The 24,644-nt window shown below is 36.3% G+C and overlaps 1 protein-coding gene across 3 annotated transcripts in view; it reads left to right on the top strand.

Moving 5' to 3' along the window:
- Window positions 1-24,644, top strand: part of LOC310734703 (integrin alpha-M-like) — a 266,739-nt gene that overhangs the window by 34,599 nt on the left and 207,496 nt on the right. Inside the window, exons 3-17 of one of the 3 annotated variants that reach the window (XM_083557074.1) lie at window positions 2,018-2,155; window positions 5,487-5,595; window positions 8,951-9,051; window positions 9,161-9,231; window positions 9,447-9,561; window positions 9,667-9,794; window positions 10,643-10,776; window positions 10,872-11,022; window positions 11,981-12,131; window positions 12,260-12,333; window positions 14,611-14,728; window positions 16,265-16,395; window positions 16,556-16,705; window positions 18,988-19,182; window positions 21,103-21,236. In XM_083557074.1, coding sequence (XP_083413200.1) covers window positions 2,101-2,155; window positions 5,487-5,595; window positions 8,951-9,051; window positions 9,161-9,231; window positions 9,447-9,561; window positions 9,667-9,794; window positions 10,643-10,776; window positions 10,872-11,022; window positions 11,981-12,131; window positions 12,260-12,333; window positions 14,611-14,728; window positions 16,265-16,395; window positions 16,556-16,705; window positions 18,988-19,182; window positions 21,103-21,236 — 1,817 coding nt within the window. In that variant the 5' untranslated portion in view covers window positions 2,018-2,100. Of the gene's footprint in view, window positions 1-1,850; window positions 1,874-1,991; window positions 2,156-5,486; window positions 5,596-8,950; window positions 9,052-9,160; window positions 9,232-9,446; window positions 9,562-9,666; window positions 9,795-10,642; window positions 10,777-10,871; window positions 11,023-11,980; window positions 12,132-12,259; window positions 12,334-14,610; window positions 14,729-16,264; window positions 16,396-16,555; window positions 16,706-18,987; window positions 19,183-21,102; window positions 21,237-24,644 lie in introns of those variants that run through there. The other 2 variants (XM_083557072.1, XM_083557073.1) reach the window with 2 other exon arrangements.

Genomic DNA, 24,644 nt, shown 5'->3' with positions numbered 1-24,644 from the left:
TCCTTTTTCACATGTGACTACGTTGAAACAAAGATTACATACTTTCAATTTGGTCTTTCGTTTTGAACAAAATTAGATCAGGTATATTTATGTATCATGTAGACTTCAAGAAATTCTCAGTAGGTTTTCAAACCATGCTGTTACCCAAGCAAACCATAGTTACCTTCAAGTTTCTGTTTCTATTATGTGGTTTTTTTTTTGTTGCTGTCATTTTTTTCACATGTCAAGTTAAAAATACACTTGATATTTTATTATTTATTTTTCCTCTGTGCATTTTTTTTATTTAGGTAAATAGACTATGGACATTGTAACCTGTACAGGCATTTTTGAAAAGACTCCAGAAATAGTTATATAGTATGTATATATATAATTTTTTTTTCCGAACTACATTTAATTTGCATATTTGTATGTGATAAATATAAAGCGATTTCAAAAAGGTGGAAATGTTGAACGTTTTTTCCCATTAATGTTTTACATAGCAAATACCACAGTATTTCTGGTGGCCTGTATGCACCACAATCCGCCAGTCAGTTTCTATTCCTCTGTGGCTTGGCATTTCCTCTTATTAAAAATGAAATTAGATGAGTATCCTTTACTTTAAGTAGCAACTGCATACTGTAATCATTTATAAATTATAATAAATATACTTGCAATTTAGCCATTCAGAAAACAATGGGATTATCTGGTCTTACCTGGTTGTCAGATATGCATTAATAAATACAGGATTTTGAGGGAAACGGGAAATTTTGGTACTAGGAACTGGCAAGTATTCACTAGTCTTGCAAAGAACAGAACAGATTTGTTATCTGTCACATAATCTAGCTAACGTTACACACTTCTCCATCTTGTTAGAGAAGAGCTTTTTATAGACAGTTTTCTTGCATTTCTGAAGACGATTGGGAAAATATGCAACTGTTGTTGCATCAGTGTCAAAGTGGTTTCATCAGTATTTTTAAGTTATTACTGGAATTAAGAAAGGATCTTTTTTCTTTTGGGGTTTTATATCAACCGATCAACTACAGCTGTACTATAAATGTGTGGTGCAATTATTTTTCTGAGAAACCAAACCTAACACATAAAATCAAATCATGCCTTTTCATGTTGTTCCATTAATTATGGGAAAAATTACTTTGGGACAAACTGGTTCAACCAAAACTGGGCATTTTCCAAAAGCCTCAGTATCATAAAAAAATCTTCAAAATAACATAAAAATGATGTTCACGCCATTTACCCGAAACTACACATGTAAAGTCGAATGTTGAACTGAAAGTAGCATTTGAAATTCCGGCAAATCATGTAAAGTGCGTTTGGTCATATTAATTCATTTATTTTGTGCTTTCATTTTCATTTTACAAATACATTGAAAAGCTTTAAACAATAAAAATAACAAAAAAAAAAAAAAATTGCTATACATTTTTGGTGGATTAAGATACATTTCAGAAACACTGATGCTCTTCGTGCCCACACGTTATTGGTGCAAATTTAATTTAAGCTTATTGATGCCCACAGTCAGCTGGCAGCATGGAAGGAATGATGAGGCTGAAAACAGAAGCAAAAGTTATTTTCATTTGAAAGAAGCAATCAGGGTAGAAGCTGAAATGCAAAAGGGGAACTTATTTTGATACACCAATATTAATATTTAATAATTCGCAGAAATAATATTGCTTGTATATACTATATATAGAGAACACCTTTCCCATAAAGAGGTGGACTTTCCATCCTGGTACCATCTCAAGTGTTTCATCAGACCAGACCTTGTTTCATTGCTCCATGGTCCTGTTTTGAAGCTCATGTACCCATTATAGGTGTGTTTGGTGTTGGACGGGGTCTCTGATGGATCTGCTGCTACACAGCCCCGTACCCTGATGCACTTGTGTGTGTTCTAGTACCATGTCTAACTTTTTAAGCATCAAATTCTTTTTGCACTCGTCTTTCAGTGTTGCACTGTGATTTCCTCTGGTTATATTTGCCACTCCCTCTGTTGTGTGTAGGTTTACTCTTCGGTTGCGCAAAATAGTTTTGCATGTATCTACTTCGCATGTGTCTACTTCCTCAACAGTCACTTTATTGTATCCACCAAACTCAGTCATTCTGAACCTGATGGCTGCACTTAAAATGGGTGGGATTCTTCTGCTGTACATTTTCCTCCTTTCTGGTAAGACCAAACTAAGTGTATTTATTGCTGATATACAGCAGATATCTCTATATATTTTTCATATGGTGAGATTCAGGTGCATTTTTTACTTCAAATTCATTCCACTCCATGAGTTGGCAGATCTTATACACAGACACATGAATTAAATACTTTGCTGATTTTGCTTATGGATTATATTTATAGTTATCATATACTGTATATTGAGACAACAGCTCATTTTTCTATGCATATAAAATTTCACCGAGCCAGTGAAATGCCGTATACACACTGTGGAAATATTCAGTTTCGCCAAATCAATGTTAGAAACAAGGAAAGTTTAAATTTTTATCGGTGATTTATTGATTTATCTTTTATGAGGACATCTGTCAGACAGTAGTTCCATTAGTAGTTCTATTTTTTTTTTACTTTTAAGCCTTCTAATATTGTGAGGTACAGTGATTTTATTGCAGGAAAAGAAATGTAAAAAAAAAAAAAAAAAAGAATGCACATCCTCAAATGGCTTTTATATCAAAGCAATATAATAATATCGGGTGTTCAATAAATGAAACTACTAAGAAATTAATGTAATAAAATATTTATGACATCCGATTCTTCTAACGGTATGTTTTAATTGCTAAACGGCATAATAGTTTGAGACACATATCAATTTGATTTATGTTTCGGTCCTTTCAAGCACGTTGAATATGAATGTTATGAATCGTGTAAGGTGAGCTCCTCTCTAAGACAAGCGAGCAAAGAGATACAGTTAATAAACATCTGACAGGAAATCAAAATAATTTGCTGTCATTCACAGCAGATACTTAAATCCCAGTCATACCAACATGCAGGTTACATAAATGGCCGAGCTCACAATTGCTCATGTTGCTAAATATTTACAAATCCAAACACATGCAAAGAGTTTAAGTTACATACATATGCATTGGTTAAAAAAGGATACAAACATTGCAATGTATTTATCGGTTTTCTTGCATCAACACATTGTTGTTTTTTTTGTCATCGTCTCTGCTAGGTTGTAAATAGCTGTGACCAAGCAATAATCTCTATTCTGTATAATACTGATAAGCAAACTGTGCAGAAAGAGATTGTAGCCTCTCAACTTGCAACACACTTAGAAAGTTCCTCTGTGGTTTTCTAAATAGGTATTAATGTCCTAAATCGAGGGTGTTTGTTCACTGTAAAACTTTTTAAGATTCTATTTTTTTTATTATTTGTTTCCAGTAACTGATTTTAGTATCAAATGTGCACATTAATAAGTTTGGCAAAGCACTAGCAATAAAAAACTATCAGGCTAATAATCACAGACTCCTGGAGTAACTGGATCAGAGTTTGTGGAGATGCTGCTACATTTGTGTGTAGGAGTGTGTACTAAGATGGCTAATAAGGTGTTATAATAGTGTTAACATAGTGTTCAATTACATTAGAGGCACTGTTTTATAGTGTTTATTAATTCAATACTATTCACTTGTGTCTTATTTTATGGTTATTTTAAGATTTCAGACTTTGGACTTGTTAGAGGATAAACAACCTCTTAATCAATAATCAAAATAACCCTCTACATCTGCTGTTTCTCCATCATTGAACATTTGAAGATGGTGTTGGTGTTAAATCTGTAATGATCTCGACTTCATTTATGAGTTGCTCAGCAGCTCTTGGTTTGACACCTTACTGTAGAAGACTCTAGAAAGGACATTACTAACAGTAAAAACACACCCACTCTGGTGCCCATGGTATTTCTTACTCTCCGGTGTTTATAATGGTTTAATGATTTATAATCACACACTTGGTGTCACTCAATGAGGATAGTTTCCCCTTTTGAGCCAGGTTCCTCTCAGGGTTTCTCCCTCATACCATTTAAGGGAGTTTGTTCTTGCCAAGATTAATGAAGGCTTAATTAGGGTTAAAGTCACATAAAATTTAAATAAGTAGATTTTATTCTAAATTACATTTTTAAAGCTGTTTTGAGACAGTGTCTGTTGTGAAAAGTGCTGTTGAAATAAAATTTTATCTTATTTGTAGTTTATATTTCTTGATATGTATGAATTGACATTTGACTAAATGTCATTTTATTTATTATTATTATTTATTTATTTATTTTTTTTTTTATGAATGTGGGTTTACAGAGCTTGGTAACAAGAGAGAATTGAACAATTGAACGACATTTTGGAATAAAGTCAATGATATAACCAAGTATGCTTAATCAGTAACTTGGAGATTTTGAACACTGTTGTATGTGACAAATGAAGTAAATGATGGCCATGTTTGAATGCCCTTATTTGGGGAGGTTCAGTATGATTGGCATAGAACTTAAGGCACAGGTTCTTGGGTTGGAGAATGTCATGGGCACTGCTCCTTAGTCACGTACCCCTCCCATTTACTCATGTATTCCAGACTTGCTGGTGAAGGGTAGCTGGTTGCATAACTGTATTTCAGGAGAAATTCATGTTTGAGGAAACCGTTATAGTGTATGTTTACTACCATCTATTAGAACAGTGTAGGATTCATAATAGTCCAGGGTGCCATCTTGTGGATCATGTAGACCAATGATTTCTTTGCACCAGCCAGTTTAAATGTTTTCAATGTTCTGTTAAGTTTTCTTCCATAAGGAGATTCTACACAAGAAAACTTTCCACTTTGTTGTTTCTTGGTAAAAAGATCATCTGCAAGTGTTGTTTTTGAGATAAGGAGATTTTGTGAGATAACTATCATTATGGAGATAGTCATCCAACCATCACAATTAGACCCTTGTACACAATTTCAATCTTTGACAACATGGTGCTGTATGTGTTTAATTATTAGGTTCTTTCCAATTTCATAAAAAAAAAAAAAACACATACACTTATATACAATAAACTGCAAATTAAATCCAGACATTGGATTAGAGGATAATTAAACCTACTAAACAATACTCTAAATAATTCTGAATATAATGATTCTCCATCATTGAACATTTAAAGGCTCTGGCATGGAGGAGTTGGTATTGAATCTCTAACGATCTCGGTTGTTGATCCACAGTGATTTCTGAGTTGCTCAGGAACTCCCGATTCCCAACTCCAACTGACTGTAGCAGACTGTAGAAAGGACATTACTTAAAATCACACACTTCAGTGCTCATGATATTTCTCACTCTCTAGTGCTTGTTATGTAATAATGATTTATAATCACACTCTTGGTGTTTTGAGTCTGGTTCCTCTCAAAATGTTTTTCTCATACTCTCATACCAAGGGAGTTTTTTCTTGCCTTAATGCTATAGAGAAAATGTCATTAAATTAATTTTACAATGAATTTTGTACATTATTAACATTTTTTATGCATCTGGGTTTTAAAATTATAGTTTCTCAGCCAGGGATGGCTTTCAACATCGATCCAAATCCATGGAAAAATTTTAGCCCAACCCAAAACGTAGCCTTTGGCTACAAAGTAATACAGAAAGCCACTAACAGGTAAGAAACATGACATACTTAGTAGCTCAAAGATACCTTTCTACTGTCATTTTTGTTTCATACGTTTGCTTTCATGTCAATACAGACTACTACTGTACTTAAATAAGAGTCATTCAGCTTTAATTCACAATATCAGAATTAGAAAGGCTAAAATGTTTATATATGCCAAGTTCACTGTGCCTTTAAACAGTCTGGAAAGTGATTTAAAGACTTTTCAAAGTTTCTGATTGGGCAATTATTATAATTATGAGTTGTATAATTTAGCTAAAGAGAGAAATGTACAGTACCATACTGTATAAACTATAAAGTATATATGTATTAGACAGCAGTTGTTTGGACGAGTGCCGGTTCATAAGTGGAGGGCAGAGCATATGCTGCTACAATTGTCTGCTGTTTTATTAATGCGCATCTAAGGCATTTCTGTTTGACAATGTTTTATAAAAAATCTCAATATATATATATATTATACCTGTCAATCAATTAAAATATTTAATTTAATATTTTTAAGATTGCTATGAGTTAACTTAACTTAATCACAACTTAATCACACATTTGTATCTGTTGTAAATGTACCTTAGATTATTACTTCTCAAGTTTTTTTTAATACTCTAATCAATATGGGCATGGACAGATATGGATGCTTTATGCAAATGTATGTTTATTATTATTAAGACCATACTTAACATAGAACAAAATATTCTTATAATTGTGTTGAACTATACAGTTGAATCCAGATATTTAGATACACTTCAGAAAAAAACACAAAAACTTTAATTTCTTTACTGTCATACATTAAATCAGAGTAAACTTTTTCTGTTTTAAATCAATAAATATTAACATGTTTTTTGCATTTGTTAAATGTCAGAATCGGGCGAGGGAGAATTTTTAATGTATTTTTATTATCACTTTCATCAAAGTCAGAAGTATACATACACTAAGTTTATCGTGCCTTTAAACAAAAAAAACCTCCAGATGATTACATTCTGAGCTTAAGAAGCCTCTGATAGGTTCATTGATTCCATTTGAGTTAATTGGAACCAACATATACCAACAATAACGGACAGTGAGAGTGTGGAAGTTTAAATAGGAGCTGGTGATGATGCTAAACGAGCACCATATGTTCGCGATTGAAGCCGGGAGCTTCAGAGAAAGCGGCAGAGAAAGCACCTGCCACGCCGAAGGGGGCGCCGAAGGGGTCGTGGCAGGTGGAGTCCTGACAGTTAACAAACATGTACTGTATGGAAATTTTTATAGCATGCCTTCATCAAACAAATCGCGGCAACGCTGTTGTGTAAAAAACTCTCCAAAAACACGTGCATGCACAGTCTCATTTTTTTACGCACATCATGAACATAAAGAAATTCCAAGCACGTTAATATACTGCCGCCATATTGATTTTCGTTTATCTCGATCATCGGTTATCTTGATGCTTTTCGGCAACCCCCTAGGACATCGACATAACCGGGTTCCACTGTATAAAAAACATGGGAATGTACAACCATTATACCGCTCAGGAAGGGGACAGATTCTGAGTCCCTGAGAGGAACGGTTTTTTTGTTGCGAAATGTGCAAATCAACCCCAGGACAACAGCAAAAGATCTTGCGAAGATGCTGGCTGAAACTGGTAAGACAGTGTCATTATCCACAGTAAAACGAATACTGTACCGCCATTAGCTGAAAGGTTACTCTGAGAGGAGAAAGCCATTACTTCAAAACCACCATAAAAAAAACAGACTACAGTTTGCAACTGCACATGAGGGAAAAAATCTTAATTTCTGGAGACATGTCCTGTGGTCTGACGAAACAAAAATGTAACTGTTCGGCCATAATGATAAACAGTATATTTGGAGGAAAAATGGCGAAGCTTTGAAGCCTCAGAACACCATCCCAACTGTCAAGTATGGGGGTGATAGTATAATGTTGTGGGGCTGCTTTGCTGCAGAAGGGACTGGTGCACTTTACAAAATAGATGGCATCATGAGAAAAGAAAATTATGTAGATATATTAAAGCAACATCTGAAGACATCAGCCAGGAAGTTAAAGCTTGGGTGCAAATGGGTCTTCCAAATGGACAATGACCCCAAGCATACCTCCAAATTAGTTACAAAGTGGCTTAAGGACAACAAAGTCAAGGTATTGGAGTGGCCATCACAAAGCCCCGATCTCAATCCCATAGAAAATTTGTGGGCAGCACTGAAAAGGCGAGTGTGAGCAAGAAGGCCTACAAACCTGACCCAGTTACACCAGTTCTGTCAAGAGAAGTGGGCCAAAATTCCAGCAAACTATTGTAGAAAGCTTGTGGAAGGATACCCAAAACGTTTGGCCCAAGTGAAACAGTTTCGGGGCAATTCCACTAAATACTAAGGAAGTTTATGTATACTTCTGACTTTGATGAAAGTGATAATAAAAATAGATAAAAATTCTCCCTCGCTCGATTCTGACATTTAACAAATGCAAAAAAAAAAAAAAATATGTTCATATTTATTGATTTAAAACAGAATTACTCTGATTTAATGTATGACAATAAAGAAATAAAAGTTTTTGTGTTTTTTTTCTGAAGTGTATGTAAATATCTGGTTTCAACTGTATATAGTGTTTTGAATCATCAGGACATCAAACAGAACTTTTGCTATGTTTCCACACGGACAGTTAATAAGGTGATACCGGAGAAACTGTACCTCGTATAACTTTCATACTGATTACATAATCAGAGAATATTTGTTTTCGATGTGAATCCAGGTTGTTTTATTTATGTGTTCGTGAAGAGAAATGACAGACAGAGACGGCAGAGAGCGCACCCTGTCTGTTTTTTTTATTTTACAAAATTACCGTGTTTTGTTTCTACAAATTTGTATACAAATAAATTAAGCTGCCACGTTTGTTGACCGCAGAGGGTTATTTTGTGGATGAGTGCATCATTGTGGATTTTGGTGCTTGATTTGAGACTTAGTAAACAACTGTATAATGATAAAAAAATTGTAATTTGTTTTTTTTTTATTTATTTAGTTTTTTTATATCTTAGTAAAGTAAGGTTGTGAAGAAAACGTGTTTTAATTTAATTTCTAAAACAGAAATGTGTGCTGCATTAATCCCACGTTATTGCTTTGGTTTTTTTAATATTTGTAATATATTTATAATATATAATAATTTATTCTTTTAATAATATTTGTTATTTCCATTGTTTGACTATTTAACATTATTTAAATTGTATTTTATTTATATATATAAAATATATGTGGTTTGATGATGCAGAGAAAATAATGTCAATTAAACAACACTTGATGTGGAGTAAACAAAAACATAGTGACATTAGTAAGTTTTTGAAAATACAGTTTCATTTTCCTTTTCTTCTCAGTTTGATTGTGAGTGATCCTCTTATTCAAAGTCAGAATAAAAGAGGTCAAGTGTACAATTGTGATGTTAATCGAGGAACCTGTTCACCGATAACAATAAATGGTAATAATGGATACACACTTTATTACTCAGGGTATTTCACTAAAGATATTTCTTAAAAAGCATTTCTTGAAAAGCATCGCATTTACCTTCATGTTGAATCTTGTCACAGTGCCCCCTGAGGCTGTCAACATGTCCCTTGGACTTTCAATGACTAAAGATCTCCAGACTTCAAATACAGTGGTAAGCTGAAGCTCTCTGTATTTCCATGTAAGAATTAATCTTTAATAGTGAGTTTAACACCCAAAAATATACATTTTATTTGCTTCTGTATGGATATTAAGCTGAAATGAAAAATATCTGAAAAGATTTAGCAGATTTTGACAATTGTAATTGATTTTTTTAACCAGAATTATGGTCTCAATCTGATATAAGTAAAGTAAAAAATTCTTTTTCAGGTCTGTGGCCCAACCATTCCTATTCATTGTAAGCAATTTACTGCATACAATGGCATGTGTTTTACACTAAATCCTAGCAATTTGCCATCAGAACCTATGCCAAGACAATTAAGAGGTATTTTATTCTAAAACCTTTTGACTCTGTGTATTTTTTTTACAGTATTCTCTTTTTTTTTTCTCTTGTTTTGTTAAGATAATGGGTTTTTTTTTTCACTCTTAGATTGCCCATTACCAACAGACATTGCGTTCTTGATGGATGGCTCTGGTAGTGTACATGGGCAGGATTTTTTAAAAATGAAGACATTTATTGTAAGCATGGTTGATGCATTTCAAGGAAGAGATTATCAGGTATGTAAAGAAAAAACTACTGTTTCTGTTTTAAAACAACAACAACAAAAAAGCATTCATATTTCAATTATTCTAGATTTATTATAATTGAACACTTTGTTACCAGGAATATATTTTTGATACATATAACTATGCATATTATAATATTATAAACGCAAATCTATATTCTTATAAACACTTTTAAGTACAAAGGTAAAACTACACTAACATTTTGTTTTAGTTGATGTTTGCTGTTTGTTTTTCATTTGGTAAAAGAAAAATAATTTACTATCACTATCACTATTATTATTATTATTATTATTATTATTATTATTATTATTATTATTATTATTATTATTATTATTATTATTATTATTATTATTATTATTATTATCACTACTATCACTATCCAATCCCATTAAATTGAGGCTTTGTATGTTTGGGCATTTTTATAACCATACATTTGGCAAAACAAATAGTGCCATTAAAATCTTATAAGAAAATGCAATTCTTAATTCTTCATATGTATTTTTTACACAAACCTAGGTTCATCATTATCCTGCTCAGTCCAACAAAAAATACATATGCACTAGCACTAGCATGGAAAGCATGCATTGTTATAATTATTATGATTATTGTTTTATTTATTTATGTATTATGTAATTTTTTTTATTAATTAATAAAGCATAATATCCTTCTGGACCTATCTGACTATGATATTTTACTTTGGAACAACGGCAGAGAGAAAAACAGTGCAGCTGATTTAGACTAAATAGTTTGAGAACTGATTTAGCTACATAAATAGACTCTAAAAAATATGCTGTGAAAAATATTAAATACATATTATTGTGAATATTTCTTTTTTTCAGTTTGCAGTTGCACAATATTCTAATGAGTGTAAAATACACATACATTTCAACAGCTTTTCCAACACTGATCAAATAAAAAGTATCACTCAAGTTCGGGGTGGTACCAGAACTGCCAATGCTATCAAAAAAGTTGTGTAAGTATCACAAATGAAAAGCCAAAATGGTTTATGTTTCATTTTCATCTTACACAAAAGTAAGTGAATGCTATCAAGGCATTTGTTTTGCACAGGAATGAAGTATTTACCATTCAGGCAGGAGCCAGAGAAAAAGCTAACAGAGTGTTGGTGGTCATTACTGATGGTGAATCACATGATCGGTATGATCTACCATCTGCTGCTAACAGTGCAGAGGAAAAGAAAATTATTCGCTATGCTATAGGGGTAAGAATTTTGCCTACATTACCCATTCATTGGACTGCTATGAATGTTTTATTAACTGTATTGATATTATCTATTATTCAATATGTAAAAACTGTCCAACCAGACAGTTTTTACATTAGTAATTATCTACAGTAGCTGTGAGTAAAATTTTGGACCTGTTGCAAACTTTTCTTAATATTGTGTGTATACTGTATATGCTGTATATTTTATTCACAACTGAAAATAAAATGTAAGTGTTTGTATAAGAGAAACAGCTTAATATTGCAACTAATTAGAATAATTGGCAACAGGTCAGTAAGATGATTGTATATAAAAAAAAAAAAGAATAAGTAGTCACAACTAAAGATGTGCAGAATGTGTGAAAAACTGCATAGACAAATTGTGGAACAGTTTCAAAATAATCTTTCTTAATATCAAAGTGCGAATTCCTCAATATCAAATTGTCAATTATCAATTTCATCATCTACCGTACAAAATATCATCAAGTTTTCAAGATTCTGGAATAACCTCTGTCCACAACGAACAAATCTATAGTGGATGACTCTTTGCCCCCTCAGGCAGCACTTTATTAAAAACTCATTTATATTTAGGCATAGATCATGTTCATAATTTTTCAGGGTTGAAAAATGCTTGTTATTTTAGAAATTATTTATTGAACCAGGATATTTCATTACTTCTTTGACATATAATTATGATTAAATGTAAAGTAAAATTTATAATAAATTTAATAAAATATAAGCAACCATCTAAAATTTTTTATTGAGACTAATTTTTTGTTGTTGACAAATCTCTCCAGAGAATGCTAACATGCTTCAATTCTAGTAATAATTTGTATAAGGTTAAAGAGATATATATATTTTTTGGTATGTATAGTTTGTATGTATAAAATATAATATGTGTGGAATACTGTTGAACTCACAAAGTATTTTTATTTATTCTCTGATTTTTACTTCACTAGGTTGGCGGTGCCTTTGACAGCAGAGATGCAGAAAATGAGTTGAAAACTATTGCATCGGATCCAGATGATAAACATGTATTTAAAGTGAATGACTTTTCTGTACTGGAGGAAATTCGGAATGCACTAGAAGAGACTATCATTGCAATTGAAGGTATAGTACATTTGACCTGTGTAAAATTTCCCCTATTACAATTGCCCTCTTCACACAGTATTCATTGTATGGTGCTGAAAAAAGAAAATTGAAAGAATTTACATTAACTGCTATTTGTGCTGTATTAGGAACCAAGACTACAGGGGAATCTGCTAAGATGGAATTTGCACAGGATGGATTCAGTGCCGATTTTTTTCAAAATGTAGGTTAAACTTTTCAGTTGTGCTTTAACTAGCACAAGTTATGTTTCATATCATTGCGTTTTTTCACCTTTAATAAAATCCCAACAATCTAGGACACCTTTATCCAACAATATTGAAACATAATGTTCAAATGTAGAGCTGTCAGAATATTGTTTCAAGTTAATGTATATTGGCTTTATTTTGTTCAATTTCCTGGTGGTAGAGGAAACAATTATACACTAAAAATGTGTAAGTGTGGAGTGTGGACAATTCCTTCGAAGGTTTAAGGTAAGAGCATGTGACAGCATCCAGTATCTGATTTCCCTTTCAGGAACTTGAGCTGCGTCAGAACGCTTTGGGAACACGACTGTGCTGTCCATGCTCTGAATAAGTCCAATCAGTCAAAATTAATGGGAGGCTGTCACCGGCGGGGTGACATCACGACCAGGAAGTATAAAACGCCCATGGAGAGAAGCCGGCTTCAGCTTCTGTTTGTTCATGAAGCGCTCTGTGTAAATTAATTGTCTGTCTGTCAAAAAAAATATATATAATGAAGGCATTGAAGGAAACCAAGCACACTTTTCTACCCCCGTTTTATTACGGGAAGGGATACACACAGCCTGTGTGTGGCTTGTTTGGAAGCGAAGCATGCGATATCAGCTCTTTTGCGCTTGCATGCCTATACCCTGGCGGGTGCTCTTTGAGGAGGGCATCCCCACTCCTCGCAGTTCCGGTCCCACTCTTGCTGAGGCAGAGCGGCGCTACGGTTACTGGGGTTCCCTTTTCAACAGACAAGCTCTCATGTGGCCGCTCAGCAGTGCAGCCCCAATCTCAACCCAGCTCTTTGCACCGGCAAGTGCAGAGACGGAGCTTTGCGACGTGCTGTCCCCCCATGCCCTGGGTCAAAGCACCGTGAGGTGGCAGATCTGGGGACTGTCATCTCCAGGAAGTGGGCTTCGGCCAAAAGGTCCTGACTCGACCTGTGCAGGGTTGACCGGAGAGCATGTAGCACTGCTTCTTTCGGTGCCCGTTTCCCTGTGGCTTCAAATCTGGTTTGTTAAAACTGCGAAGAAATGTGTTTCAGGGTATGGCCAGCTCCAATAAGGTTCCTCCTTGGGTTTCACCCTGACCATGAAGTCTCGTCTCTAGAGCCGTGTCTGGTGACTTCCCTGCCTCTAGACATACCTGAGGTCAGTCTCGAAAGACTGAAACCCTTAAGGGAGAACCTGGCAGCCTGAATGGCTTTGCCAGACATGTCCCAGTGGGTCCTGCACACTGTAGAGCAAGGTTATATGATTCAGATGTAGTCTCTGGTCCTGGAACGAGAAGTAGACACTCTCCTGAGGAAGGAGGCAATCAAGTTGGTTCCTTCGTCATACAGAGAGTTCGGGTTCTACAGCACTTCATAGTTCCCACAAAGATATACGTCAGCTGATCTACGCCCTGGATCTACGTCAGCTGAACGTCTCTTTGATGAGGCTCCGGTACAAGATGCTGACCCTCAAGCAGGTCGTGTCTCAAATCAGATCTGAGGACAGGTTTGTCACGGTAGATCTGAAGGATGCGTACTTTCATTTACTTAGTCCACTGCCCAGTTGGTTCAGTGCTGGAGTTTCTGCAGGAGCAGTTCGCAAAAGATTTAACCCGCTGTGCCCGGTCCGAGCACTGGACTGCTATGTCCACCGCAGCCCTCTGAGGAGAGGCCATCCTGCTCATAAGCAGACGCTCAGCAGATGGATTATTGACGCTATAGCGTTTTCTTACGGGTCCATTGGTCTCCCTCCCCGCTCCATTCCAACCTTGACCACTGTGCCACTCCTGGCACCTCTGTTTTTTAACCTAGCTGTGCTCATTCCCACTAGTCAGGGACTGGTTGGTGTGGTGTTATTGGATTCTTGTTTCCAAAGCGTTCCGACACAACTCAAGTTCCTGAAAGGGAACATCTCTAGGTAACGTATGTAACCCTAGTTCCCTACCGGAGAACGAGACGCTGCGTCTCTATGCCACACATTCAGAGTCCCTATATATTTATATTTCTAATATGCATTTCTAAACCATGTATATGTGTTAACAATTTCAATCTTTGAAAGTACCAAGTATTTGGTATAGATTTAAACTTGGCTCATTGTCGTTACAGCAAATTCTGTGATATTACCCATGCCATGCAGTGTTAAATTGCTTGGCAAATAAACACCAAGTTTCATACACTTGTTATCTTCTTCTACTATCCAAATGTTACAACAGAAATAAAATATCAGGAGCTTATTTGAAGATTTTTTTTTTGTGTGTGTCTTTAGGGACAAATAATAATGGGTGCAGTTGGAGCCTTTCAGTGGAAAGGTGGTTATCAGAGGTACAACAGTGGAGAACCTTCAGGAACCTTTCAGAAGGGTGACAATGAGGACAGTTATTTAGGCAAGAATCCTTTCAAACCTCAACCTAAGCCATTTAGGTCATTTTTTATATTTTGTACAAAAGCCAAACCATTGCGTAGGTAAAGGTATAAGCAAAGGATATATGTATGTGGCAGTGGGCGTGTGGACGAGCGCCAGTTCAGGAGTGGAGGGTGGAGAATATGCAGCTATTGTTGCCTGCTATGCAAAACTTACAATATTTTTACAATTTTGTTCTATCACTATTGTCATTGTAAGATTGTAAAATCGTAGGTAATCGCATTATAACCCGGGGACAAAGCTGTTCCTGAGCCTATGTAATTCTGTAAGTGATCCAGTAGAGAGTTATGATCTATAGTACCGAATGCAGGACTAAGATCTAGGAAAACTGACAGAGAAATATAGTGATTTTAACTATAGCAGGTTGGTGCTATGATGGGGCCTGAAACCTAAATGAAACTCTTCAAAGACATGGTTTCTTGTAAGAAGTAGCATAACTGGGCTGACACAATTTTTTTCTAAAATCTTAGAAATAAACAGAAGGTTTGAAATGGGTCTGTAATTTGATAGTTTATTTGGATCGAAATTAGGATTTTCACTGAGGGGCTTAATAACTGCCAACTTGAGGGGTATAGGGATGTGACTTAAAGATAGCGTGGAGTTAATAATATTGAGAAGACGCTCACCACCTGTACAGTATGTAACACTTCTTCCAGTAATTTAATTAGAATGGGATCTAACAGATATGTTGTTGATTTGGTTTTGGTAATAAGACTAGCTTTTTCTGTCCTATACTTGTAAAGCAAAGTATAGGAAAATAATTGTGGAGCTTAGATAGCTTTAGATGAGACTGAATCACGAAATGCTCTTAGAGGTTGGACTGCCCCAATTGTGTTTGTAATTCTTTAAATTCGTTTCAGTTAAGAAATTCATAAAGTCCTCAACATAGGGGAGTCTATAGACTGGGGGTCTATACACTGTGGCCAGCGGAAGAGATAGTAGAGGTTTTCTACTATTTCAATGATTTAAACCTGAATCCTAACTGCAACTTGAACAAGTCCCCGCCTGTGCTTAAAGGACAACACAAATGAAATAGTGCTTATAAGAGCAGGTAAAGATAAACTGTGTGAGGCAATGTAATCAACACTAGTGGTAGTCGGGCTAATGGGCTACAGGCACAACATGTCGGGAAGACAAAGAAACAAATGTTTAGGATTATTAATGGGGAAAAAAAATGTAAAAGTTTTAAGTATGAAATGCAAAACAAAACACAAACATAAACCTCGCAGAAAACAAGTAAAAAACAAAATGTTATCATATACGGCTACTGTCCACTTCATACAGGGCAGAGCGCCCTCTCAGGCTGCGAGAAATGTTTAGGAATCATTTGAGAACCATGACGAAGGGCTCGAGGTGTTGACCATGGAGGCCACACCTCTCAACATGATCATTTGGATATCACCTCATATGTATTATATATCTGTATATACTGTACATCAGGGAGTAAATATATAATATAATTAAGCATAATTCCTGACTGCCTCTCCTGTGTTCACAGGTTATTCCATGACAGTAGCAGATGTAAGGCCGAATAAATACATTATTCAGGGAGCTCCAAGAAATAATCACACAGGCAAAGTGATCATATCAGACACTACAGGCACTGTTCATTCACTGGATTCTCCTGAGGTGATCTAATTATATTATAAAAGGCTGCATTGCAATACATCACTTAATAAATTTTTCCTCACAGCTCTGCTACACAGAATTCAATCCTAGGGATGTAAATAGTGCATTTTCCTGGATCAGAAACTTACATCCAGTTATCTTCTTTTTTTTTTTTTTACAGCCTCAAATTGGTGCCTATTATGGTGCTGAGTTATGTGTGGTGGACTTGGATTCTAATACAAATTCAGATCTTCTACTTGTTTCTGCTCCACTGCATAATGAGGTGGATCAGGAAGGAAAGGTTTTTGTCTACACATTTAAGCAATCCCAGGTAAAGCGAAAACACAACAGTGTTAAAGTAACATAGCAGAATTTGTACTGTTATTCTTAAAATTTAACAGAGTAGTTTAACAATTTTGACTTATATCATATCATATTATATGTCATATTATACCATAGAATTTTTATACTCAGATTAAGAAAAAAATCAGGAGTCTCTACTTAATAACATTTGACACTTACTGAAAATAAATGTGATCAACATAATCTGTTTAAAAATAACTATTCTCCTAAATTTCTTTGACTACCAAAAACCTAATACAGTTTCAACTTCCTAAATAGTATAGTTTGTCTTCTTTACTCATAAACTTATATTTTGTGACGTACACTAATAAGAGACCCAGAAGTACTGCTTACACACAGCGCTGCAATGATTCTTTATTAAGGTAATGGGAAGTGCAACTTCCAGGTACACCAAGCGTAAGTGGTTCCTGAAAGCAAAATTTACCAGTGCCTGGAATACCACTGGGGCATTGGTGAGGTCAAATGGCATGACTATGTACTTGAGGTGGCCGGGGAGGGTTTGGAAATCAGTTTTCCACTTGTTCACTTCCCTTATGATTATTATCAAGTCATAAGCATTTATGAGGTTGAGCTTGGTGAAGATGGTGTCAATAGGTGAAATTTATTTTAGGGTCTTTATTAAGATAACGAGAAGTAATAAGGAACAGTAGGTAAATACAGAAGCCTTGGTCAGAGTGGGGATTGAACCCAGGTTTTTAAGGTACATTAACAACCCATATATATGTGAAATAGACACATATTCAGGTTATGCCTTTGTCTGGAGAGACGTCAAGACACACCCCCAGTGCAGACACAGGGGCATTCTTACGAGCCCGGAATAGGAACAACATCCAACTATAAAACCTGATACTTGTGGGCAACCCTCTGGTTGAATAAGCCCTGACTTTTAGACGTGAAGCTTGACCAGTTGCAAGCCCCATAGCATATAAAAACCTCTCTGACTTATGTCACTGGCTAATGCGGTGAAAAAAAAAAGGTCCCAACCACATCCTCAACCAGTACAGCATAGTTACCTGATTCCGCATGGAGTGTCATTAGGCTCCTGGGAGCAGAACAATAGGAGGAACTCTGTGAAGATGAAGGCTGGGCCACCTATGAGCCATTAAGTCCAGACCCAGGTCAGCTGAAGAGTTGGAGACATTGTCCTGCCTCATAAGATCTTTCCCAGAACTAACTGGCTCCACATTCTTATTCCAAGAATGCAATTCATCTGCCTCTGGGGATTGGCCCTTAAGATGAAATCCTCTGGCTCTGAGCCACAATTAAAATGGTCTTATGTGCAGGAGACCCTAAGGTATCACTGTGGATGCAGCTGCAATAAGACTTGAAAACTTCTTCTTCTTTCGGCTGCTCCCATTAGGGGTCGCCACAGCGGATCATCCGTCTCCATACCACCCTGTCCTCTACATCTGCCTCTTTTACACCAACTACCTGCATGTCTTCCCTCACCACATTTATAAACCGCCTCCTTAGCCTTTTTCTTTTCCTCCTCCTTGGCAGCTCCATCCTCAGCATTCTCCTACTGATATACCCCATGTCCCTCCTCTGCACATGTCCAAACCATCTCAATCTTGCCTCCCTGACCTTGTCTCCAAAACGACCTACATGCGCTGTCCCTCTAATAAACTCATTTCTAATTCTGGCCATCCTCGTCACTCCCAACGAAAATCTCAACATCTTCAGCTCTGCTACCTCCAGCGCCACCTCCTGTCTTTTACTCGATGCCACTGTCTCTAATCCATACAACATCCCAGGTCTCATCACAGTCCTATAAACTTTCCCTTTCACTCTTGCAGATACCCTTCTATCACAAATCACTCCTGTCACTCTTCTTTACCCTCTCCACCTTGCCTGCACTCTTTTCTTCATTTCTCTAACACTCTCCATTACTTTGCAATGTTGACCCCAGATACCTGAACTCCTCCACCTTCTCCACCTCTTCTCCCTGCAACCGCAAAACCCATCAAATATAAATAACTGAGTGTAAATTGCAGTAAACAATTAAACAATGTAAATTTTTTTACTTGGTTTATTTGTTTACTGTGAACTACATTATTTTCATTAGATGTTTTATCATGTAGTTTTAGAAGAAAACTGGCAGGTGCAATATTCTAAGCATCTCCTGTAGGCTTGGGTTTTATTTACCTGTTTCTGTTGCTCTTGTAGGTAATACATGTTTACTTTAAAAATGACCCACGACTTAACATTACATTCTTTAGCAACACAAACATTTTTCTGCATGCTTTACAGGTAACATATAAACAAGTACTGAAAGGAACTCCAGGAAAAAGAGGAAGGTTTGGAATGACGTTGGCCAGCCCTGCAGATCTAAACAGGGATGGTAAGATGGATGTAGTGGTAGGAGCTCCTCTAGAGGACAATGGCCAGGGCAGCATCTACATCTTTAATGGAAGAAATGAAGATATTGCCCCCACCCATTCGCAGGTCAGAAAAAAGTGTATGGTAACTTCCTATTGTCATTCAGATTTCATTATTTACAATGTGTTGTAATAAACAGAAAGCTGAGCTTGTTTAAACTTGATCAATGGTTGGAATATATTTGAAATTGACATTGGGGCTAACATGGGGAGATGGGAAAAAATGGCTGGACTAGCTATTGCTGCTAATAGAGAGAGCCAGAATGTATCACAGACTGGTAGGATCACAGCATCTTTACATCCAGTTCACCATAACCATGATCCCTCTTGATCTGCTCCTTTACCTAAGAGAAACGTATTCACGAAAGACTTAACTAATACGTTTTCAATCTGACATAAACACTACAGGAAACCAAGATCAGTGTAAAATCAAGTCAAGGTGCAATTAACATTAATTCATAACAAATCTGAAACGAAAGGCAGATCTTAATACAAGGCAACAGTGGCAAATATAGTTATATCACTAAACTGTCAATCTATAATCACTATAGCAATCACTAAAACTCTTGCGAAACTTACCAATTTTGCAAACCACAGAATATTTTGTATTTGTGTTGTGGTCACTGAAGATGTGGCAATGCTGTTACTTCCACCAAAACCAAGTTGTCCATATACACCCTGTGGTTATCAAGGAGGTTCCCTGAATACTTGACTAAGTTTGACTGTGTGACTTTTGTTGTTAATTTAAGATTGATTTTGCAACAAAGAAAAGTAAGATACAATATATACATCAAAAAGTTTTAAGCTGAATGGTGCTAACTGGTGTTATTCTGATGACGGGCGTTACCACGTCTGGGATTTCATCATGGACCAAAGAGAAAATGTGAAATTCTGCATGAAAATCTGCTACAGAAACATTTGACATGACATACGTTTGACATATGATAATGCTGCACCTAGTTGTTGAAGGATTTTTAAGAAGCACAATTGCTTCATGAGCAGAAGATCAGGAAGACCTTCAAGAAGCTCAACCACTGAAAATGTCAAAACCATTTCGCAACTTGTGCATGATGATCATAGAAAAGTCCACAACTAAGGTTTTTTTTACAAGTTTCAGAAAGAGTATTGCGGATGCATGTGATTATATTTGTTATAAAACCATGCCAATTCATATAAAAGTATTCAATTTAATTCCTTTTTTATTTGTAGAATGCTATAAACAAGGGTCATTGACAATTTAACAATGGAGCTCAACCCCCGAAAATATCGAAACCATTTGGCAACTTCATGAAGTCAAAGAAAATTTTGCTTGATCTCACTTCTGCACCCACCCTACTTGCCAGATTTGGCTCCTGCAGAGAAGATCTAGCTCAGAGGTCACTGTTTTGACACCACTACAGAGATCCAGTGCTGTATTGCTGTGCAAGGGGACTATTTTTAAGGTTATAGTGTGTAAACGTAGATAAATAAATACTTTCTTGCGAACAGAGCTAGTCTTGAAACCTTTTGATAACACCTCATAACTTGCCTCATAATTTACCTCATAACTTGCAGTGAAGGAAATGAAAACCTGGCATGCTCCTTCTTAGATTGTGCATTTCACAGGAGTGTCTCATTAGTGTCTAATTTAATAGATAAATCTGTGTTGATTTTATTAAGCTTTGGTACTGCATCAGCTGGTGTAGGGCAATACCAATCCTGCTATTTTGAGCTGTTGTGTGTCTGTGTATATATATATACCCAAATATATATACCCAAACAACTCAACTCAGGGACTGGTGGCAGATGATTTAGCATTTTTGGTCCCTTTATATCTTCTTGTGTTTTATTTAATGTTTCTCTCCACAAGTCCACATTACCTGCTTAATTTTTCCTAGTTTATTGTTATCTACATTCAGCAGATAATGTTTATAAAATTTACAACAATCAAAGGAATTTATGTTCACTCATTCGAGATTAATTCTGTTTTGTGTCTCTCTACTGACAGAGAATCAGTGGCTCGTCTGTACGCTCCGGGCTGCAATTTTTTGGTATTTCTCTGAGTCAGTCCTCTCTGGACCACAGTCAAGACCAGCTGCCAGATCTCGCTGTCGGTTCCAAAGGAGCAGTCACACTTTTAAGGTCTGGTGTTTTGGATCTTACAATAGTTGCTGTGATTCAATTCAATTCAATTCATTTTTATTTGTATAGCGCTTTTAAAAACGATCCAGACTCATGAGGGAACCCATCCTCATCTGGGTTGCACCTAATGTCTATTTGTAGCAGATATACGATGTTGCGGGGTACAGTGATGATGATCAGAAGCAAAAAGTAGTCCTGAGTCAATGAAGCAGACTGTTGACATTAGCTACAGTCCAAATCCATCCTCAAAGCTCCCGTTCTTACTCTGGAATTTTATGGAACCACCCAAGGTGTTGATGAGAAACCGTCCTAAGCTGCACAAAGTCGCCTCCAGTCGAAGAGAACACTATCCAGAGGCAGGCCTGGACGAAGTGGGAAGATCCACGGAGGGGAGAGGGGCAGGAACAGTGGTCACTGGAGACTCAGGAGCATGTTTACCTCGACCGAGAGAGAGAGAGAGAGAGAGAGAACGAGAGAACGAGAGAGAGAGAGAGAGAGAGAGAGAGAGAGAGAGAGAGAGAAGAGGGGTGACAGAAGGAGAAGGATATGGATTATTAAGTGTCCTTATTGTTGTATGAAAGTTAATATCACTGTGCAGTTTGGACTCTGGCAAGACTCGCTATGGCAGCATAACTAAAAGGGAGAACCAGAAGGCAACACAGACATGAGGGATCTCTGGGATAAGAGACGACCCACCACACTACCGTCAACGAACCTGAGTGAACGTGTGAATGTGAGGGGACGACAGCATACAAATATCCCAGCTCACCAAACACTCTATATCCATGTTCCCTCCAGATCTGCTTCTTTACCTAAGAAAAAATCTACTGACCAAAGGCTTGACTAAATGAATATGTTTTCAACCTCGACTTGAACACTGAGACTGTGTCTGAGTCCCGAACACTGATTGGAAGGCTGTTCTATAACTGTGGGCTTTATATAAAAAAAAAAAAAAAAGCCCCCTGCTGTAGTCTTTTTTATTTGAGGAACCAACAAATAGCCTGCACCTTTTGATCTAAGTAGGCGTTGAGGATCATACTGGAAAAGAAGTTCACTGAGATACTGCGGTGCGAGACCTTTAAGTGCTTTATATGTCAGTAGTAGTATTTTATAATCAATGTGAGGATGGATTGGGAGCAGTGTAGACTGATTAAAACAGCAGTGATGTGCTTATATTTCCTAGATCTAGTGAGGACCCTTGCTGCTGCATTCTGAACTAACTGAAGCTTATTTATGCACCTACTCGCACACCCAGACAGTAAAGCATTACAGTAGTCTAATCTAGAAGTAACAAAAGCATGAACTAGTTTTTCTGCATCCTGTAACAACATCATATTTCTAATTCTACCAATATTTAAGGTGAAAAAAGGCGATCCTGGTGATATTATTCACGTGAGCCTCAAAGGAAAGACTCGGGTCAATAATCACACCAAGGTCTTTGACAGCCGTACACGCTGAAACAGAAACACCATCCAGAGATGCTACGTAATCGGAAAGTTTGCTTCTAGCTGCATGTGGTCCTAGTAAAAGTGCTTCCGTCTTATATGTGTTGAGCAGAAGAAAGTTATCAAGCATCCACTGTCTAATGTCCTTTACACACTTCTCAACATTGTTAAGCTGATCTCTCTCATCTGGCTTGGCTGAAATCTACAACTGTGTATCATCAGCATAGCAATGGAAGCGAATATCATGTTTATGTATAATTTCACCAAGAGGCAGCATATATAAAGAGAAAAGCAGTGTGCCTAAGTCAGATATGTGACCATAACTGCTGTGCTACAACCTTTTCTGAAATTTTGGCTATAAAGGGGAGATTTCATATTGGCCTGTAGTTGGACAGCTGACATTGGTCAAGGTCAGGTTTCTTAATTAGAGGATTGATAACTGCCAGTGCTAATGGAAGAGTTTATTATTTTTTAAAAACAGGTTAAATTACCTCTGGAATTATCTGTTCGAGGAAACTTGTAGGCAAGGGATCGAGAATGCAGGATGATGATTTTGATGAGGAAATTAATAAAATTAAGTCATTCTCATGAATAGGAGTGAAGCTTTGTAATTGATTGTCTGTTATAATTACACTGCTGTCTACAGGGTTACTTGTAAAATAATTTGGATTTATATTAATATAATAATTATTATTATTATAATTAATATATATATATATTAGGATTTCTTGCCTGATGTTTTCAACTTTATTATTAAAAAGTTCATGAAATCATTACTACCTAATGATGGTGTGCATGTGAGTGCAGTGCTTTTATTCCCTGCTAATTTTGCCACCGTGCTGAATAGAAATCTAGGATTATGCTTGTTATTGTCTATGAGGGTGGAGAAATATGCTGATCTAGCAGCACTAAGATATTTTCTATAAATTAGGAGGCTCTCCTTCCATGCTATTTGAAATACTGTTAATTTTGTTTGACGCCATTTACGTTCTAATTTTCGAGTGGTCTGTTTTAAGGTGCGTGTATGATCATTTTACCACTGTGCTAATTTTTTCTCCCTGATCATGTTGGTCTTAAGGGGAGCTACATCATCTAGAGTATAAAGTAACGTTGATTCTAGGTGTTCAGTGGCCCAGTCAAACTCTGCGGAGTCAGACGAAGATCTATTTAATATCGTAATTTCTGGAAGATTATTGATCAAATGCGCTGCTGTAGCTGACGTGAAAGTATGCTTAACACGGTAACGTGGTGAGGTAGAAATGCAATGACTGAGGAAGATTTTAAAAGAGATGAGATAATGTGGAATTATGACTAAGATTTTTATTTTTAATCCAAATGTTAACAACAAATCACGAGTATGTCCACCACTATGAGTGGGTCCTATAACATTCTGATTAATTCCAACTGAATCTAGAATGGACACAACAGCTGCTCTTAAGGAGTCTTCCTGATTATCAAAATTAATATTAAAGTCACCAACAAGTAATGCTTTGTCTAAAGAAGTAGCTAAATTTGTGATGAAATCTGCAAATTCTATGAGAAAATCAGAGTAGGGCCCTGGGGGTCTATAAATAATAATTAGTGGAATTGACTGACTGGACCCGCTTTTGGACACTGAGTATTTTATGTTGGTGTAAAGAACTTCAAATGTTTTACATTTGTGTTTAGTCTTTTGTGTGATGCTTAGAATATTATTATAAATAGCTGCAACTAGGCCTCCTCTGCCATTTAGACGGGGTTGGTGTATGTAACTATACCCAGGAGGACTCGCTTCATTTAATGCTACATATTCATTCGGTTTAATCCACATTTCTGTCCAACACATTATTTTAAACTCCTGGTCGGTAATAATTTCGTTTATAGTAAGCACTTTTGACGTAATATTCAGCAATCATATCTTTAGATCAGAGGTGCTGGCTGTGCATTCAGTCCTATTTAATTTAATGTTAATCAGGTTACTAAA

The sequence above is a fragment of the Silurus aristotelis genome (assembly GCF_946808225.1).
Source record: "Silurus aristotelis genome assembly, chromosome: 12".
In the NCBI taxonomy this organism is placed as follows: Eukaryota; Metazoa; Chordata; class Actinopteri; order Siluriformes; family Siluridae; genus Silurus; species Silurus aristotelis.
This window is presented reverse-complemented; position numbering and strand designations above follow the sequence as displayed.